At 33.2% G+C, this 9,597-nt stretch overlaps 1 protein-coding gene across 1 annotated transcript; it reads right to left on the reverse strand.

Annotated features, from left to right (window-relative positions):
- Positions 1 to 3,666: 3,666 nt before the first annotated feature.
- On the reverse strand, positions 3,667 to 9,086 carry LOC114262515 (DUF1005 family protein (DUF1005)). Its single transcript, XM_028202874.2, has 2 exons — positions 8,212 to 9,086; positions 3,667 to 4,912 (listed from the first exon to the last, which is right to left on the reverse strand). The coding sequence occupies exons 1-2, from the start codon at positions 8,808 to 8,810 to the stop codon at positions 4,252 to 4,254; spliced, it is 1,260 nt and encodes a 419-aa protein (XP_028058675.2). The 5' UTR covers positions 8,811 to 9,086; the 3' UTR covers positions 3,667 to 4,251.
- Positions 9,087 to 9,597: the final 511 nt, after the last annotated feature.

Below are 9,597 nucleotides of genomic sequence, written 5' to 3' on the forward strand. Positions count from 1 at the left end.
TGCTCGTCATCATGCATCCGTTCAAAATACGGCAGATCGGTTCGATTCGGCTCGGCTCGGCTCGGTTTGGTCGGATCGGAATATCCGCTACTCACCCTTAACAAAAACAACTACCCATTACATGATTATTATCCAAACACATAATAAAATTTGGTATAAAAAAAAATGCCTAAAAGATTTATCAATTTTACATAATTTTATCTTTAGTGGGTAGAAATAATTTTTAAAAATTCAAAAATATTTTTTTGACATTTATTTTTATCAAATTAGTTTATTTTTTATCAAATTGACAATTTTGTCCTTGAAAAATCCAATGATATCTTCAATTATCCTTATTTGGAATAAGATTTAAAATTCAAAGTCAAATGTGTCACAATTGAAAAATCAAAGACTAAAATGATACAAGTCTCAAAATATAGGGACCGTTGGTATAATTCACCCTACTTTTTATTTTGAGAGTTTGTGTCTAATTATTTGGTGCAATTTCTGTTTATATTAAGTAAAATAGTTTAAATAACTTAAAAAATAATAATTATCTAAAAATTAAAAAATACGTGTTTTTAACTTTTCTTTTCTAATTATTAATTATTAATTATTAATTTTTAATAAATTACACCAAACAGAGCTATTGATGCTAAGCTTGGGGAACTGACTTCTTAGTCCATCTCCAACGGTTCACCAAAGTTGACATCAAATCTAAATTTTGATGAAAAAGTTATTGTTTGGTGCTCTAACGGTTGCACCAAATCAATATCAAATTGAGATTTCACCAAACAATTCATCAAACTGAGGACAACATATAGATTTCACCAAAACGCTGTGCGTGACCGTTGGAGGGAGGAACCGGTCAACCAGCCGGTTGCTTGGCCAGTTGACCAACCGGTTGACCGGTGCACCATTTAAGCCACTAGTTCATTTGAATCCTCAGCTGGTTGGTTTGAACTGGTTTGTTTGAACTGCTGCCTCACGTGACCGTTGGTGAGCAACCAGTCAACCACCCGGTTGACTAGCCGGTTGACCAACCGGTCGATCGGGTTGGGCAATTCGGCTACAGTGCACAACTAGCAAAAACAGGTTTGAACTGGTTGGTTTCAACTTGTTTGAGCTGGTTTATTTGGACATAGGTTAATTTGTGGATTATGAATAATTTGAAGGGTGATATAAATTTAACCCTCATCTTCTTTAAAATGATATTTAAACTGAAGTCATTGACTACTATAACATGATTTGTACCAGAGGAATCATAACTGGATAATGACCTTTTTGTAGCATTTTCAGGATGTACATAATCATGTCCTTTGTCAACTAGGCATTAAAATGAAAAACTACAATATAAAATGATAATAACTGCATAGGCCAATGGTTATAACTGAATAGGTTTTAATTAATGTCGTCCTCTTTAACAAATTAACCCAACAAAAGGTTGTTAAAATAACAAAATACAAAACAATACAAATACATAATGTGAAACACATCAACAGTCATTATCTGGTGGTGGTGGTGGAGAAGGGTAACAGTGATGGTATATGTCATTTACGCGATACTCAATCGTATCTACGCCATCCTCAATGTTCACACGGAAATCACCAAATTGTTGAATTAATGAGTTATGTGCTGTGACAAATGTGTCAAACTGAGTACCCAACGAATTGACCTGATTAGCCATTTGATGTTCCCATTGAACGCGTTGATTATAACGTTGTTCTTCCATGGCCAAAAACTCAGTCCAATATTGAGGTTGTTCAGTTGATGGCATCACATTGGCATGAGGATCTTCTGGAGCATCATCTTCTGGGACTTCATCTTCTGAATCTTCTGGAGCATTAACACTTCCCATTAAATTGGAGGCTGCACCAGCACGGGTCACTGTATCCTGATTAATTGGTGAACGGATTTTGATATCCATTTCATCTACAAGGTGAACCTTAAAATGTTTGAAAATTTTTGTTAAGAGTGCCCCAAACAGCAATGACCGACCCGTGAATTGACCTTGATTTGCTAGTATCATTTCTTTCATAATTATGAAACAAAAAGAAAAAAAAAATTGGCTGACCGATCAACCCGCCGGTCGACCAACCGGTCACCCCTTTCCCCAGTTCACAAAAGTGGGTTCAAACAGTTCAAAAGGGTAAGAAAAAAAAAATTTACACTTACCGGTCGACCCACCAGTTGACCAACCGGTTGCCCCACGGGATTTGATGCACCATTGGAGCTAGTGATATCAGATTTGGTGAAATGAGTCATTTTTTACTCAGATTTAATGAAAAAAGAAGTTCACCGTTGGAGATGCTCTTAGTCGTTGGTTCCATTCAAGGCTTCCATGATATTTATTGGTTCACCTCATGCCCTATGGGCTTATGGGTTGAGTTTTGTTGGTTGGTCCCAAGCTTTTAGGTCATGGACTTTGCTGGCTGATTGATTGGCCCTTTAAGTCTTAGGCCCATGCGCCTTGTTTCCTTGATTGTGAGACATCGCCCTTTTAGTTGTTGTGGCCCTCCTCTTGGCCCATATTTTTGTGTGGCCCATTTGAACTTGTAATTTTTGTGTGGCCCAGTTGAGCCCGAAATATTGTTATGGGCTTTGACTTGGTTTGTGGCCCGATACATTTGGCGAAAGACGTCAACACATTAAGGTGGTGTTTTATAAGATTAAAAATTAAATGTTAAATTGTTTAAGATAACAAATTATTTGATAAAAAATTAAGTGTTAAACTAAAATAAATTATTTAATATTTACATTATGAAATTAATACATATATATATATATATATATTCATAAATTATCTTCCAATTTATATATTGTAATTTTGAGGTGGTAGTAATATAGAAGTAGCTAGCAACAGTAGTGAAAGAAAGTAGTAATGGCAGTTGTGTAATGGGTAGTGAAGGTAATGATGATGGAGGAGGTTGTAGTGGTGGTAGTGGCACATTTGTGATGGTGATAGTGGTGGCGGAAATAGGAATACTGGTGGCAACGATAGTGAAGTCATAAATGTGCACGTCGGTACTTATGTATAAGTAGTTATAATTCAATCAAAATTAAGTAAACTTATAGCAACTTAATTTTTTTTAAACTTTTAGCTTAAAAGACACTAATTTTTTTTTGTTTTTTGTTTTTTTGGTTTATTGTTTTCTTTTTTCTTTGTCTTTTAAATCTTCACTGAACTTTTTCTTTTAATTGTCCTTTTTCTTTAGAAATATTTTAATTCCTACTATAAACTAGAAGGCCCTAAATTTCTTTTAAAACATGCAACCATTTGTGAGAAAAGTCCAAACCAAAAAAATAAAATAAAAAGTGAACTTTTTCTAGGCTTTTTGGGACTAATTTTACTTTAGTATTTCTTTTTCTTTCTTTTTTTTATCAAAAAAATTTACCTTTCAACTCTATCATGTCGACAAAAATAAATGTCCAACAAAAAAAATTGACTAAAACACATTTGCAAAACAGATAAAAAAAATCTCATTTACAGAATATACCATGTATTGCATATTTGCATGGTAATCTTTTAAGATTATCTTATAATACTAACAAGTCAAATTTAAACATATTTTTAGACTTATTTTCATTTTTTGAGTTCGAATCAAATTTAATAAGCTCGAAAGATGAGATGCAATTTGATTAAACAATTCAACGAAAAAACATAGAAGTCGATAAGGAAAAGTGATATAAAATAATACAAGAACTTGATAAATATAATATCAGCAAACAATTGCACATTTTTGTCTCTGTACAGTTTCAATCAGTATTTTATAAATTTACACATGAACAACCTTGAACCAAGACTCCTTAATCAGAGAACCCAAACAGACCAAAACATAAAAATCAGCAAAAACAAGTATCCCCCCCCCCAAAAAAAAAAAAAAAAAATGGCACCTAATTAACAAGATTAAATTCACACACCAAATCATAGGGCAAGCTCTCATTTGGGGAAAAAATTATATATTTTTGTGTGGTGGGAAAAAATTGGATGAAATAGTTTGGGAAAAGATGGAAATGTCTTCAATGCTCGAACCAAAAACTCATTGGTTATCACTGCATATGAAGAGAAAATTTGGAAGAGATTGAGAGGGCAACCCCCATAAATGAGACTACCGTTAAGGTGGAGTTTGAGAGGGCAGGATCTACATAGCATTACTTTTAATTCTGGAGAGACTGTTTTCATGACTTGAGCTCATGCCACCAGGGATGCTGATGACAAATCCTACTGTTGGGCTAAACCGCTCTTTGGAAGGGAGAGTTTGCAACAAGGGTTTAAGAGAAGCAGAATTGTTCATCATGGCAAAACTCCTTCTTAAGCTTTTGAGAGAAAAGTTGACAAGCATCCATACTAAGATCAATGGCGGCTGAAAGTGCCATGAATAGGGCAGCATCTGCCATGCAAGTTACATGTTGCAACCCTACTTGGACCATAGGCTTGCTTGCCTTTCCTTCGCCTTCCACACTTGAACCCATCACAAATCCTCGAACTGGCGACAATGAACTCAGCGCAGAATCTTTCAATCTACTATCGATGCAAAATTGTCCGCCCTTTTTCACACTCATTGTGCCTTGAGCAATAGGAATCCCACTAGCCAAACCGGTGTCTGTAACAAGTTCAAATTTGTAACCAAGGCCATCAATAGGTCCTCTCTCTCGCCAAGCCTCCAAGCGGCCCCAAGGCTTCCAGCTACTAAAAGAGAATCCATGGGGATGAAGAATGAGCCATGCACCAGGGTTTGATCGAGAGACTCGATCAGACCCTGGGGAAGGCACAAAGGGAGTGATCATAGAGGCAGCTGCAACCGGAGAGCCAGAGAGGTCATGGATTATAATCATCCATCCCTTTCTCTCCTTTCCCAGTTTCTCTCTTTCACCAGAAAATGTTCTCATCCATCCTCTATTATTGTTGACAGTGAAATCCGATGGGAGGTATCTGGTTTTTCAAAAAAACAAAACAAAACACATCAAGAACACAACAAATACATTACACCCCCCCCCCCCCCCCCCCAACAAACAAACAAAAAAAACCAAGTGAAAACCGGAAAAGGTCAAACAGGAATATCAACACATAATAGAAAACATAACATAATCTATGAGCACATGGAGGGGACTGCATGGTAGTTGTGTAAGGCAGTTGTGGGGGTTTTGATATTATTAATTTGACCAAAATTAGGTATGCTATCATTAAGACAAGTTTGTAGACTTAATTAAAAAAACTTGTATGTTAGTTACAACATACAACCAAGAAGGCATAAAAAAAGATCATAATATTTTTCGCACATTAACAGCTAGATGATCAAATTTTACGACTAATAACCATAATAAAACACACGACCGGTTCATGATGAGATGACTACCATAACCCATAATTGTTTTGCTTAAAACCCACAATTTGTGCAAGTATAAATGATTGTTAAAGCTCACTTTAATGGTTACTTTCAACTTTCAACTTTCAAGTACACAAGTAAAAGGTAATAATCAACAATAGAGTATGGTTAAAATTTTGTAAATTGTTTTGATTATAATTAAGCGAGATAAAGCCGAAGTTTAAAAATATCTAGAATCAATTTTTTTTTTTAAATTTCAACTGTTCCCACAAGGAAATGCCAATAGTGTAATGCACAAATTAGAGAGTCCAAAAGCCATAGATTTTTTTAAAAAAAATTTAAAAACAACCCAATTTTTTGGAAATTAAAAAAGAAAATGGAAAAAAGAAGAGTTTTTAAAATTTAAGAACTAATTTCATACAAAATGAAAATAATATGAAACCAACAGGTGCTTTTGAACTACATGTTACAAAAAAAAACAAAACAAAGAAAATGAAAGCACAACTACATATCGGGGGATAACTGTACACTTTTCTTGTCGAGTCATGATGCTTTCCTATTTTTGATGGGTCACAATTTTTATTTTAGTGACGTTGATTGCATTTTAGGCAGAAAACATTATAACAAAACAAGGGAATGAAACAGATTTAAGTATAAAATGTGGAACCCAACTTGACATGTGAAGCTTTTAGTGAACAGCTATTAAAATTGACAACCCACATGGGTGCTACTTTACCAGCGTCTTAGCCCTACCAACAAGGACCCCCCAAAAATAATGACATTACCATAAAAAAAAAGGGATAAATTACACGGACACTTTGAGATTTGGTCCAATTATATTACATCTCTAGCCGTTTTGAAAATTCAACAATAATTCATACCAAAAAAAAAAGTAAGGCATAGGCAGTGGGCCGGGCACACTGCACATCATTAGTAGTGCTATTAGAGCACCACTTTTAGTGCTCTCACCTATTTTTCTTTAAAAATTATATTTTTACCCTTGAGATTAATAGTCTAATTTCACAAACTCCTACTTATATAAACGGTAACAACTCTTAGTAAAAAAAAAGATAAAATTACATTGAAAAAAAAGTAAGTAAAGCAATAGAAAGGAAAAAAAAAGAGAGAGAAAGTAAAGCAAAGTAAGAAAAGAGAGAACACATGAGTTCAATGTGTTCATTCTGTTTAAATAATTATAATGACAGAGATTAGTGTAATTTTCTAAACATCAGGAGGTGATATGTATTAAACCCAAACTTCAAGGTATGTAAGTGTAATTTACTCTAAAAAAAAATAATGAGAATTGTGAAAGCAAAATGTTATATCTAAATAGATTTTTTTATTTTTTTTAAGGAAAAATTAGAATTTAGTAAAAATTTTATAATTTTAATTATTAATATTTATAATCTTTACCATTAATTTATAATTACTTTTTCAAAATTATCACTCATTTGAGATATATATATATATATATATATTTATAACTAAACGCAAAAACATAAATTCCACCTTGCACATTTTTTAATGCCCGCTTCATTACTTTTATGTTTGGTAATTAAAATTTTGAAAAACGCTATAAGTCTTAGATTTTTTATTAAATAGATGTTTAACATAAGTGGAGGTTTATAAAATTACGAATCTCACTTACATATTAGATATTTAATTATTTATTTAGTAAAAAATTTGATGTTTTAGCATTATTGTAAATTTTTTTTCATAAAACCTATACAGCGATAACTTCTTGAAAAATGGGGTATTAGTTTATCTTATATTTAAATCTCAACACGAGAGAATTTGAAAGAACCGTGAAACCTATCACAATTTTCGTTTCGATTCATACCATTTACTTTTTAAAATTTATTAAGTATAATATTCACATAAAAAATAAGATGACCGGATATCGATAATCAAATTTATATTAAAAAAATGAATGATTATTTTTAAAATTATATTTATCCTCTATTTTTAAAAAATAAATATAATTCAAACATATAGTTACATATATTCAATCATCTTAATTTTTTAGCATGAATGTTTTACCCAACAAACCTTAAAAAAAACAAATCAAGTTACCAAAATTGATTTCAAAATATATCTATCAAGCTCAAACACTCTCTCAAATTGAGATAACAATTTCATAGAAGCCAAATTCTTTGAAAACATGTGAATATAACACAAAATTTGATTATTATATTGCCTACCTAAAAGCACAATCCATTATTTTGCATCAATAAAAATTTATGTTTTGTAAAGAAAATATTAGAAATGTTGTTAATATTAAAAAAATTATGTTCTAAAATATACATATATGTATATATATTTGTAGTCTGTATCACATGTACATTTAATTATGATTTTGGTGTTTTAAATTATAACATATTGTGATATTGATTATAACATTATTTTGATTATGATATGAGGATTGTTTAGTTATAATATTTGATTATTACTCAATTTTTATTTTTTTAGTTGAGACTCAATAAAATTAAATTATAAGATTTATGACAACCAAATTCACAATTGTCACATATTTTTTTAAGGCGAGTACTATAACCTTAATCTATATATAAATATTTTAATAATAATAATTCGCATCATGAAAAGCTGATCAGATTAATAGATTAATTTGTAGTGTTTTATTATATCTTATGTAATCTCTTAATTAATTTTATGAAATTGTTAAGAACTCTTTCTCGTAATAAAATGTTATAAATCTCAAATAATTTATCTAATTTTTAAAAAATTAAATTATTTATAATTTATAAAATTTAATAAATTATTTCAGATCCATAACATAACACATTCTCATATTTTGTTGGCAGCATGACTCTTCACAATAATCCAACACCTTGGCGCACGTAGGTGACAAATAGATAAAATGCGCCGGGTGTCAATAAAAACTCACTGTGATCTAGCGTTCCGGTCGGCGCTAAACTTGCAGCTGAAAACCGGCTGCCGGATGTTCCTCTGAATCTGGAAAACCACCGGACTACACTCCGGTTCGCCACCGAACTGGAACACAAACCTCGGGTCCGGTTCAGACCGAACCGTCAAATGCAGCCGAGCCGTCGGCTTCTCCTGTTCACTCCCGAGCTTCATCCACCCATTCTGAAACACGGCGGCTCTCGACTCCGCGCCGTCGAGGTTAACGCTGACGTGGACGTGCCCCAGTAGCTTCCCGCACGAGACTCCGCACGTGCGACCCATGCGGCCAGCGTAGACCGACAGGCGGAGGGTGAAAGGCTTGCCGGAGAGGCGGCGGATGGCGGCGGCGTCGAGGTGGAAGCCGGCGGCGGAGGTGGTGGAGGAAGGCGGAGAAGTGTTGGTGACGGTGGCGGAGGAGAGTGGGAGGAGAGCGGTCTGGGAGGGAAAATTCTTGAGTCGGACCGTACAATAACACGGCGTGGTTGTAGGGAAAACCCTTGAACCGGCCGGTTTAGTTCGTAAAGGTAGTTTCAGAGCCAGCGACTCGATTATCAGCCGAACAAACGGACACGGATCCATTATCGTCGTCCTCTGCTACTCTCTCTCTCTCTCTATATGTATATATATATATAGATATGATCAATATCTATAGGTTTCTCACTCTAAAGCTATAGCTGGAGAGTGGAGAGATAATTGAAAATGGACGCCAGATAAGAAGAGTAGCTTCGGAAACATTCATGCCTCTCTCCCTCTCTCTCTCTCTCTCTCTACATGCTCTCTCTAGTTTTTATTTTCTGTTGGTTTGATCTATTTTCCGTCAGTTAATACACCAAGAATCGTTTAGAGTGTTTTTGTTTTTAAAGTTGTTTAAAGTGATGTACTGTGTGGTTGAGATTTAATATTAAAAAATTAATGTGATTTATTATTAAATTTCAACCACAAAATGCAACACTTTAAAAAATTTTAAAAACATAAAACTCTAAAGGAACATGCTCCAATTAATAAGTATGAAAAACGACTATGGCGGGATTTCTCCATAAGAATTACTCGATATGCACGTAAATTGATTTAGCCTTTGTTTAGAAAGTGAGTGGACTTTTGACCTTTTAATTTTTTTAGTTATTTTAATTTAGATTAAAAAGTTTGATTTATGATTTTTTTTTTTAATTTTTTGATTTTTTTAATTTTTTTTGAAAAAAAATGTAATAATTATAAATTAAATGTGATATTTTATTTGTTTGTCTTTTGTGACTAAAATAGCCACAAATCAACTTGCCAAACAACACCTTAAACATTTGAATGGTCAAAAACATATGAAAAGAAAAACTTTAAAATGAATTGAGGCCTATTTTAAAAAATAAGTTAA

Source organism: Camellia sinensis, chromosome 5 (genome assembly GCF_055761805.1).
Source record: "Camellia sinensis isolate YWXY chromosome 5, ASM5576180v1, whole genome shotgun sequence".
Classification (NCBI taxonomy): domain Eukaryota; kingdom Viridiplantae; phylum Streptophyta; class Magnoliopsida; order Ericales; family Theaceae; genus Camellia; species Camellia sinensis.

Excerpts from the sequence above, each read along its gene's own strand:
- LOC114262515 (XM_028202874.2), bottom strand. The coding sequence starts at position 8,810 with ATGGATCCGTGTCCGTTTGTTCGGCTGATAATCGAGTCGCTGGCTCTG. Across the intron at positions 4,913-8,211 it reads GACCGGAACGCTAGATCACA|ATACCTCCCATCGGATTTCA; the intron begins GTGAGTTTTTAT and ends TTGAAAAACCAG.